The 11,408-nt window shown below is 43.9% G+C and overlaps 1 protein-coding gene across 1 annotated transcript in view; it reads right to left on the bottom strand.

Annotated features, from left to right (window-relative positions):
* Positions 1–1,055: 1,055 nt before the first annotated feature.
* Positions 1,056–11,408, bottom strand: part of SSH3 (slingshot protein phosphatase 3) — a 496,888-nt gene continuing 486,535 nt past the window's right edge. Inside the window, exon 14 of the mRNA XM_069628949.1 lies at positions 1,056–3,695. Within this exon, the coding sequence (XP_069485050.1) occupies positions 2,685–3,695 (1,011 nt within the window). The 3' untranslated portion in view covers positions 1,056–2,684. The remainder of the gene's footprint in view (positions 3,696–11,408) is intronic.

Below are 11,408 nucleotides of genomic sequence, written 5' to 3'. Positions count from 1 at the left end.
CCCAAATGACTCACAAAGGAGTGAAAATATCAGTACTGTGACAAGAGAGAAGTATGGAGGAATGAGGATTACCTGCAAGAGCACATTCAGCAGTCTAGTGTGTTCCTAAGTCCTATTGGCCAGAGCCAGTATACAAGGGAAGACAAACTCAGGAAGTGTGAAGCAGAAGTAGAAGAAGCTGTGGACCAGAGGATCTGTCAGGAGGGGGGGGTAGGGAGTGGGGGGTGGGGAGACCTTTGCCTGCCAGTCAAGCGCCGAAGACTGTGGGGAGCCCAGAAGAACCTCTCAAAGGACCTGACAGAGAGCCTAACCCTTCCTGGGCGAGCCAGGGGAACCACATGCTACGGATCTGCCGCAGCACACTGAAGAAAGAGGTCGGTGGGAGACTGCAGATGCCCAAAACCAAAGCAGAAAGACCCCAAGGCCAACCAAAGACTACAGAGAGAGACTCCAAAAAGTACAGGGGTGCCAGTATGGTTGCCAGGGGCAGAAGGGAACAGTGGGATACTCTGACCCAGCTAAACAGGGGAAAAAGGGAAGCCCGGAGAAGCAAAGTACCCTTCCCTGCACCCCCAAGAAAGAAAGCAAGGAATACGGGTCTGGGACCAGTCACAATATAGATGACCATCATCAGTCATCTTCCTCGTCGCAGTACTTGGTAGGGTAGTGAACCAGGTCTGCCACTGTCACAAAAGAACCTTACTGGTTTGAGATCCCTATCCCAAAGGTTTGGAAACCAGGTGATTCAAGGGAAGAGAAGAAGAGGCCAGGGGAAGGGACGGGTTCTCCCTGTCGTCGTGAAGAAGAGGCCTGAGTGATTGCCCATTTACCTATATTTAGGATAGTGATCCAAAATCCTGATTATGATTGGAAGATTCCTCCTAACATCCCCATGTAAACAATCTCATTTGTGAGTTTACCATTTATTGTCAAAGCACTTTATAAATCATTTAAATTAAAAGTAAACACCGCTTGTCTTCACATGCCCAATGTGTCCCTATGGGATTAATCCTCATTGGCTGACTTCCTGGCTGTAAAAACAAAAATACCATGGGTCAGTAAGTACTGGATCGGTTTATTTGCAGCAAGAATTGGCCATAAATAGAAAAACAGCTTGATATAACTGAAGCAGAACAATACGTTAAAAGATATGCATTTCTTCTAAACCAGTGCAGTCTTCTCACACTGGAAATCATTTGCGATTCCACATTTCCTTTGTTCCCCTGTTCCTGATGTGTACACATTCTTGGGGCCAGTGCCATCTCTGCCATCCCAGCCGTGTAATGTGAGCCGAGTCATTTGTATGTTCCATAAACAGCAAAGTATGCATACAGCATCTGATTAAGCAACAATGGAGAAAATCTGCAAAACAATTTCTGGCAAAATACTATTAGGGCACTGGTTGGGAGCATTTCCTTTAGAAAATATCTTTGTTGTTTGAGCAGAGGTGATGTACAAATTACCAGTTGTCAACCTGATTGGTGATCTCATAAAAGAGGTCCAGGAATAACGGGTATTTTGACTAAGCAGTGCTATACACATCACCTCCTGGAGAGGCAAAGCATTGAATCAACAGTTTTTCCCACTGGATGCAATCTATTGTGCGAGGCAGTGTTCAATAGTTATACATTTCACAGTTAAAATTATATTAAAAACGTAGGCGGATGAGAGATTAAGGAAAACATGGAATATCTTGAATGAGAAAGTACTCGAGAAGTCTTGGTGGGGTAGAAGTAAGATTCAGTGGAGAAGGGGTAGTGGAAAGGGAGACAAAAGAGCACAAATGAAGAGGTAGAGAGAAGTAGTGAGGAAAAAGAAAACACAGGACAAGGATTACTGAAGATATAAAAAGAATTCAGATAAAAGGAAAGATGGGCAGAGAGGAGGAGTGAGGTAGGAGGAAGCATTGGAAAGGAGTGTGAATGGGGAGACGGAACAAGACAGACTATGTTGGAGAGGGAAGAAAGGAAGACGGGGGAAAACAAAATGTAGAACAAGAGAGGCATGAGATGCTGCCAGGAAAATTCAAGTGAATGTAAAAAGAAATCAAAAAGGTCAGCTTTAGAAGAAGAGTGAGTGAAAGAAAAAGGAAAGAGATGGAGAAAAGAGCAATGATACTGATAGCAGGACTTGAAGGACAGAGGAACAGAGAAAAGGGGAGACAAATAAAAAGGGTGAGTGGGGAGTGAGGCAAATGAGGAGAGGTAAAAGAAAAGCAGGAAGAGAAATAGTAGTAGGAGAAGCATGAGAAACGGAGATGAGATGGGACTGAGCAATGAGTGCTAGTAGAAACTGAGCAGGAGAGGGGTGAGAGAAGAGAAACGGAAAAGGGAACAATGAGCGGTAAAGAGAATGTGGGAGCAGAATGGGACATGGAAGGGGAGACGCAGAGAAATGAGTGTGAAAACCTTTCACCAGCTGGCGCAAAAGCTAATGCAGGCCAATTGCCTGCATCAATTCTTTTTGCATTTTTTTCCACCAGCATTTAAATTGGATTGATAATTCCAGGCAAAAACATTGAGTTGTTTCAGCTCCAGGGGGACGTCTCATCACAGGTTACAAGGTCTGCATCCTCTTGTGCAGCACCTAGTACTTGCAGCCGTAGATTCAAAATATTGAAAGTTATTGGTCAAGAAACACAGGGTTTTGGTCTGTATTCCAAAAAGGCCCCTCCTGGCTCTTTCTCAACTTGCCCCATTCTCATGGCTTATTTCCAGACATTTGGAGACTTCAGAGGTTGGTGGCTCTGCTCTGTCCACAGTTTCCCAGTGCACCATCTTCTTGGGTCCAGACACTGATCTTTCCAGTCGAGGAGCAGATGGGCCCTTCTCATCACTGTCCAAAAGTCTGACCATGTGCTCTGGGTTAGTATGCTCATGGAAGATGGAAGATGGAACCATCTCTCCCTGTGCCACAGCTGGTAGATCTCTTGCCAACAAACCATGGGTGTCCTCGGCCTGAGTGACCTCGCTCTCTGTCTGCATCTTCTTGGGTTCAGACACTGATCTTTCCAGTCGAGGAGCAGATGGGCCCTTCTCATAACTGTCCAAGAGTTTGACCATGTGCTCTGGGTTACTATGCTCGTGGAAGATGGAAGATGGAACCATCTCTCCCTGTGTCACAGCTGGTAGATCTCTTGCCAACAAACCATGGGTGTCCTCGGCCTGAGTGACCTCGCTCTCTGTCTGCTGTAGCCTTTGCGAGCTTTCAAAGGCCTTTGTCTGCCGTGACACCAGGGCTGCCCTATTCAGCTCTGCCACTGACTGCAGGTGTTTTAGGCGGGGCCGTACTGGAGAGAGTACATCTTCGGTATCATCACCACCACCTGCACAGTTCTGCCAGTCTGCGGTACTAAGACCCTGTTGGTTCTGCTTCAGCCTTTCCAGTGCCCGGGCCTGCTTGCGCACCTTCCCAACCTGGAACTGATATGAGACCTGTTTCTGGAGCTTTTTGTCTCCGAGCTTATTTCGTGCTAACACTTTGCCACCTGAATTTGGTCTGTGTTGGTGGGCACCGGTTTCTTTGTCAAGCAGGGGCCTGGGCTGCCGTGGCAGGCGCTTCTTTCCCCTTGGCTTTGATGGCACATTCTGTGGTGGCCCCTCACTTTCCATGCAGATTGGTGGTTGAGCCTCGGGTACACCTGTGAAGAGGGGCAGCATTGCAGGGACAGCTTCAATGGAAGAGGGATCAAAAGCCTAGAGAGAAATGGAAAGAGATTTAAAAATAGCAATATTGAGTCTCATCTCTACGTCAGCAAGTCATACAGTACCTCTAGACACAGCTCTGTCAACACAGATAAACCCTGGCTGGCAATACCATCTGCTATTCATGTTCTGAAGACGACACAAATCTGCAACTGCATCTCAGTCCCGACAAAGCCCTACTCGATATTCCAGGAAGCGCACAAAGGAAAGAAACTGCCATAAAACAAGCACATTTCCCTCTGTCCATGGGTTCCCCTACCCCAGACCCCATCTGCACGTAGTGAAGGCTAACCCAGCAATGCAACCCTGGCCACGCAAAAGTCTCTTAGATATTCGAATTTGGCTGAGGCCTTGGGGTAGGAAGTATCGCAACTACTAAGGCATCAGGAGGGATAAGTTAGGCTTAGGAGGCAAGAGGTCCAAGTAGGCTTCACAAAGGAAAGGGGTGCCGGGATGGTTCTCCGAGTCCCAAGGCCATGATTACTCAACAAAAAAAAGGTGTTATGGTGTGGGTTGGCGCTGTGTGAAGTTACAGCCTCATTGGAGGAATATAAAAATGTATCTATTGTGAGGGGGGAAAAAGGTCTTCTAGAAATCGTAGCTCTGCTGATGTGTAGTAGGGATAAAGGCAGATGACTTCAAATGGCAAGGACAAGTGTGAGATGCGGTGGGGTGAAAAAGATGCTCAGCATGGAGAGAAAAGCCCAAAACAAAAGTTAAGTGAGATGTTATTTTCACTAAGGGAAACAGTGACCAATGGAGGGCAGAGGGAAATAAAGGTGAGGGGTGGGATAAGCCAAGAAAGCTGCAAGGCAAATAGCCCAAGGAATGTAGCGTGGAAGTGTTAATCACCTTAGAGGCTATGGCATGTGGGAAGGGGGACGGAAAGTGAGAATAAGGTAGGAGATAAGAAAGTGAGCCAAAAACACTATGCAAGACATCACCAACATAAAAGTAGTTTGGGAAGTTGGTGGGAGCGAACACCATTTAAGTGTCAAAGCGTAAATCCATGAAACAAGGGCAAGGGGAAACAATGCTTCGAGGGACAAGAAGAGAGGGAGTAGGAGTAAAGGGGGACATAAGTAAGATCTGAAATGCTTATTTGCGGTATGTTTATCTCAATAAGGGCATGAGAAGAAAGCACAAGATAATGTGTATAAAAATGTCAAATAAAACATTTACAAAGAAGGACCACAGAGAGCATCTGGCCATATTAGATACAAACCATGGTGAAATTTATGTAACATTGTTTTAGTATATGCACTTGGTTAGGGAAGTACCTCGGCTTTGAAAGGTTTATCTTTGCTGTCAATCACTACGTGTCTATGGGCCTCATTACAAGTCAGCCGGTCCGGAAATAACGGTGACGGTAAATCCGCCACCACCATTGTTTCCGGACTGGCTGATTCCGAGTCCTGCAGGCGGGAGGTGTCACTCCCGCCAGGTCTGACCTGCCGAGAGTAACACCACCCGCTTGTAGGGGGACATGGAAACACCGGCTCCGTTATAGACGGAACCAGTGTTTCCATGGTCCCCATCCCCAGGGAGTTCTATAGGACTCCGTGGGGATGGGGAATTACAGAATTCCGCCTCCACAATTACCGGGTCGCGGGGGTTGTAATGCCCCAGTGATTCCAGCAATCACGGAGGCGGAATGTTATTACGGGTCCGGCAACAGCTTGCCGTTATTTCAGGCACAGCTACAGCCGGACTCGTAATGAGGCCCTATGTCTACATCTGTCTTTTTTTTTTACAAAACTTGCATGCCAAATAAAACTCTGGTTTCAACTTCTGAATACGAATCACTGTTTAATGAAAGAAATAAAAAAAATTTAAAAAATCACATGCAAACTTGACAGTTTAACGAAAGTCAACATTTAGAGACTTTGGGAGATTCTCTGCCTCCCTCCCCTCCAGCCTGATGTTCATTCCGTATCAACTGCACATAACTGCTTTGCAGAACGTAGCCATTTTGCTCCTTTTCAGGGATCAAGCGGCTACTAATGTGATAAAATTACTACACCATGATGCAACCAAAACATAGGTTCTGAGTTGACACCAGACTATGACGGACACACTTTATGGGTGAGGGGATTCTCCCAGGGCCAAAATAGGGCATTTGACATTACCACTGTCTTGAAAGTCATACCTTTTACAGCACATCCAAAATGCAGTTTGTCTTCAATGAGACTTTTTTAAAAGCCTAACCGTCGACAAAAATAAGTCTGGATGTCAAAATGTCTTGCAAATGCCCAAAGCTAGCAATAAGAAAAACAGAAATGGATTTCAGTCCTAACAAAGGCACTTCACTTCTCTTCAGGAACTTAGCTGAACGGAGCAGCCTTTCCCTGAAGACACTCCTTCTGCCATGGTAGGCATACAGGAAGCAGTTGTGGAACCTCTAGGACCAGGGTCTCCAACCAATAGCTCCCGAGCCACTGGTAGCTCAACTGAGGCTTTCCAGTAGCTCCTTGCATCAGACACCAAAATGAGTACTGTGTGCTTATTTTGGTGTCCGACGCCCCTAGCTCTCTTCCCTGTCCCCTCCATCTCTTCTTCCTTCAAAGCAAACAAACAAAAGCTGTGTGCATGGTGCGAGGAGATGGGAAATGTGTTTTGTGGCCAATGTAAAGAAGTGCAAATGATGGCTGATTTGAAAGACAAGGGGTGCATAAATCTGCATGCCATGTGAAACAAAGCTGGGGGCTGGTGATAGTTTCAGTCTCTGTGTTTCTTTAGATTTTAGTTAGCATTTCTTTGCATGCTGGCAATTGTAGGCTTTCAATCAGAATGGGGAAAATGAAGATACAGCTGTAATTGCTTTTTGCTCAGCGTGTGGGTGGGTGGGTGTTAAGGCTGTTGGTGTGGGTGTGTCTGTGTGTGTGTGTGTGTGTGTGGAAATAAGGAAATCCATATGATTCCCAGCTTGCAAGAAAAAGGTACATCCAGCGGTTTGTTGCTGTTTATGAATAACCTGTGAATTCATTTTTTTATTTTAAGATACAGAGCTCTTTCTTTTAAGGCAGTAGTGCCGCAATTGTATTAAGGTAACGATGGAATTTGCTGTGACATGGAGGAGCCCACCTCTATGCGTGTCCCAATACAGGAATTGAAGCGCGAGAGGCAATTTTACAATCAAGCAAACGTGAAAAATTATTAGCTGCTCTGTATTCTGGTGCTTGCCCACTTATATTTATAGAACTAAACAGGAATGTAAAATGACATGTGCCATCAATGCCAGGACTTAAAGAAACATGACGCAAGTTCTTTTTCAGCCTATGTTTTACAAAACAAAAGTACGAATTAAGTAATTGGGCGAGAAAAGTTAGCAGTGGTTCGCATGTATATATTTTAATATGTATAGGATTAATATAGCTTAAAGCTAATACTACGTAACAGAGCACTGCACAAAACAAGGTGGTGAATACAGGGAGAGAATATGAAAGAGAGCCAGGTGATGGGACACCATTTAATTTGGTTGATCCCCTTTGGCTATGTACACAAACCGGGAGATCTACAGAGATCTGTGGGGAACCTCTATGCATCATGTTCAAATTCAATTCATGAGCACCGTTTTTGCTAAATATTGGCCAAAACACTATACAATGTACAAGTAATTCTTCAACACATGGAAAATTCCAATAGATGCCGGGTCAACAATACGGGGGCTTTGCTGGCACTGCCACTGTAAAACACATGCTGATGCCATTGCAAACAATGTCATAATTGTCATTTTAAACCATTTTTGTGATGCTGGAGCCCCCAATATGCCTGAGAAAGCTGTAGGTGCAATCAGGCATGGCCCATTGGTCATGCAGCAGATACTCCGTCATACTGCCTCCTTCATAAAAGGGCACACGGGTAGCAGGTTGCCTCCCATTAGGAATAAGTCGCCCCTCACAACAACCATACTATCCCTGTGATTTGCACTTTTTGTGCATATACCCTGGTCACATAGTTTCCACATGTTCATGTTTTCAAGGGTAGTCAGCAAAACAGGCTTTGGCTTACTTTTCCTCGGCTGAATTCTGTAAACTGGCATGTGAGCAATTTGCATGAATTGGGGATATGCTAAACTGGAAGTGGATTTTAGTTTTTAATAAAGAAGCACACAATATACACAGATTTATTTTTTAAACCGTATATCCCATTGATTGAAATATTCCTCAGATTGATTTTGCAAATGCAGTCCCAAAAGAAACTAATAAACTTTCATTGATTAAATCTTGGATGTAGATGCAGACATACCATCCAACAAAAAGCAAATGAGGTACCATTTCCATCCAGAGTCGTAATGAGAGTTTATGCTTCCAGCATAAAAAATAAAATGTGCATCTTTGGTCTACAGTGCTCAAGTTACAATGGGAGAAAAAAATAACGTGAGGAATTTTACAATAATCTACACAAATTATGAAACTCATTTTCCCAAAGAATCCTGTGCGATCCTAAACAGTAGGTACACTAAATTCTGCACTGCAAATGCTGCTACAGAGAAATTCCTTCAAAGTTGCTAATTATATGATGAAAAACAAATGCACTTTTACAGATGGTGCAATTGTGAAGGGCGCAGTGACTCCTGTTGGAAGAGATTTTAAAAACTGTCCTGAATGTATGTCTGCCATGTTAGGTGTGCAGCTAGGTGCAAACACTATGGCATGGAGGGTATCTGCACTATCATGCAATCTGATTGCCTATCTCTGTGAATCTGCCCTTTTCAAACATCAACTTCCTGAAATAGAAATGTTGATCCCGCCTGACAGCATCCAAGTGCTGTTCCTATTTAAGCTACACATCAGATTACGGAACACTGGTAGATAGCATTCAGTGTCAGCCTTCACATTGAATGTCTTGATTGGTTTCCTACATTCTGATATGCTTGACAATATTTAGAAGACAGCTAAGAATAAAATAATTAAATAAAGAGGTTTTTGAAGTTATAAATGTCATGGTAAATGAGTACATTGTTCCTTTGTTATACAAAGAGCAAATAAACCACCCAAAACAATCGTGATACACAAGCTCATATTCATGGACATCACCACTGCAGTAGCTCTTGCCAGTAGCTCCCGCCTATTGCCCATTAACTACAAGTAGCTCTGGCTAACGTAAAGGTTGGAGACCCCCGCTCTAGGGAAACTAGAAGAGTTGCGATGCATCTCCATCGCATCAACAACAAATTAAACCGTACATTGTGGCCAATAATGGAGTGGATGGACCAGAAATATAACCATACTGAAACGGGACGCAGAGACAACCTGACGCCAATGCTGCCATGCAGAAATAGACATAAAATGCGTCAAATCAACTCACTAGCTAAGAAGGTCATATCCTTGACCACTGCACACAAAACATGTTCACTTGATCCCGTTCCACAAAGGAAATGGGATTTAGCTGAGACGACATAAATCCCCCATCTAGTCCAAAACGCTGCAGATCAACTTATCTCTTGGTTAAAATGACAAAATCATCAGTAACAAAAGTCTCCACTTGTTTCCCATTCATTAGATTTCAAACTTCAAAATCATGACAATGGTCCTAATTTCCGGTCTGAAAAATTCAGCAAAATCAGCAAACCAAGCACCAATTTACCTGTATTGAGATTGTCCCTTTCACCCCCTTTACAGTCCTAGTGTTGTAGACCCCCATTTTCCATGCATTCTACTTGTGCCTAAATCTTAGTATTTACTTGTAAGACAAACATTACATATCCAGTAATAGTTACTCCCTCTGGTCCCCCCGTGATGTTCCCTTGTGCCCCCCCATTCTATCACACAAGTGTTGCCTGTTTTGCATAATTCTTCTACCCCGCTCACCCTCACCACACTGAAGCCTGCTTCTGCAGGAGTCTGTCCTGATACATTTTGGTTTCACCATCACCGTCTTGTGGCCAATGCTGGATTTGACTTTTATGGACTTCATTCATTCATGGTGCATCACCCTTTCTCAACTCTCATGCTGAACTTCCTTTGCATCTTGTAATCATGGTGGCCCTGAATCATGCTGTTCCGATCTTGATCTTGTATCCTGGCTTGCAACATTATGTGTTACTACTGACTTCTGCAATTGTATTCACTCTCCCCTCTTGCTTCTCCACTCTTTTTGACTGCTAACTCTCTATTCTCCCCTCCTTTCCCTTCTCCCTTGTCCTATCTTCTCCCCTTACTTTCTTCTATGAACTTACTCTATCAGAATTGTCCCTGGACCTAGTACGATAGCAACCTTGTCTGTCTCCTTCTTCCTCCCTTACTGGTTTTTTCCTCCCCACACCCCCTCCAGCACTATCTGAAATGTCATCAGGCCTAGTATGATAGTCGCTTATATTCCTCCCCTACCTTTCTGCACTTCTCTCCCTCACCTTTCCCGGCTCTACCAGAAATGTCGTCCGGCCTAGTATTGTAGTCGCCTGTCTGTTTCATTTCCTTCCCACTCTTCCCCTCCCTTCCTTATCTATGTCTTAGCTCCTGCACTATCTGAAATGTCGTCAGGCCGAGTACAATAGTTAATTTCACATCCTTACTGTTCATGGCCTGTAAGAATGTTATTGTTTTTTCCCTTGTTCCCTCCCTTGCCTTGAAGCGCTTTGAAACACATTATGTATAGGCGCTATATAAATAAACTATCATATCATATCTGGTGTGTACCAGTTTAGAGTCATGTGCTATGTATATTCCACCTACTGGTAGGTTCAGAGTATTACTAGTTGTTTGCCTACAAAATAAAAGTAGGCGTTAACAGGGGTATTCCCGTCATACTAACACTTCACTACATGTGCGGATAGCCACGTTCCCTATGCCCTTAGATGGCTTGTTTTCTGTGAAAAGTGAGAGCGTAGCTTTGTGACCATAGAAGCATAGTTTATGTGTTTACCTAAATTGTCCCCTTATAAAGCGAGGTAAAGTACCCCTGATTTCTGTGTACCTAGGAGGTTGAGTAAACCACCATTGTTTTCTGGTACTTGCTAATCTCTGTATATTCACATGCTATGTTTAGACTAACAGGTAGTACATAATATGGCCGGAGGTGGCACAGCAGAAAACAGATTCCATATTTTTTTTTTTTATAAAAACTTTTAGTCAAAAAAATAGACCTAACAAATAATTTGTGATTCTTTCAGACAATACAAAATTGTTAAAATCAGACACCATAAAATATTATGGTATGAACACAATCGATATGACATGTTGAACATAAAAATATCAAATTCCATATTACTGCCTGAAAGTCTGGAGAGTGTGCTCTTGTTTGAGCAGCTATACAGTAGTGTTTTGTAAATGCTTTTACAGGTGCCCATGTTGCAGCCTTACAGATGGCATTAGGGGGCGACAAGCTACAGTATTTCCTATTCCTTTAGTCGAATGAGCCCTGGGAGTTGCAGTAAGTGTGTTTTGTGCTAAAGTACAGTATTTATTGAGTGCATCGCCCAATCCATTTCACAAGCCTGACTTAAGTGTCTTGAGTACCCTCCTGTCTGGGTGCAAAGTAATCAAAAAACGTCCTTGTTTTCCATATTATTTTTGTTCTGTCCATATAAAACATTACAGTGGGCCTCATTACAAGTCTGGCAGTAAGGTTGCCGCCGGACTGAAACTGTTTCTGCCGCCTGATTTCCCGGTGCCACCGGCACATTACAAGTCCCGGTGGCCTGGGATATCGGGCGGTGGAAAATGTTAGTCCCCATTCCCATGGAGCCCCATAGGACTCCAT

The sequence above is a fragment of the Ambystoma mexicanum genome, chromosome 12 (assembly GCF_040938575.1).
Source record: "Ambystoma mexicanum isolate Mex_15411 chromosome 12, UKY_AmexF1_1, whole genome shotgun sequence".
Taxonomy (NCBI): domain Eukaryota; kingdom Metazoa; phylum Chordata; class Amphibia; order Caudata; family Ambystomatidae; genus Ambystoma; species Ambystoma mexicanum.
Note: the sequence above shows the minus strand (reverse complement) of the source record. Positions and strands in the feature narration are given on the sequence as shown.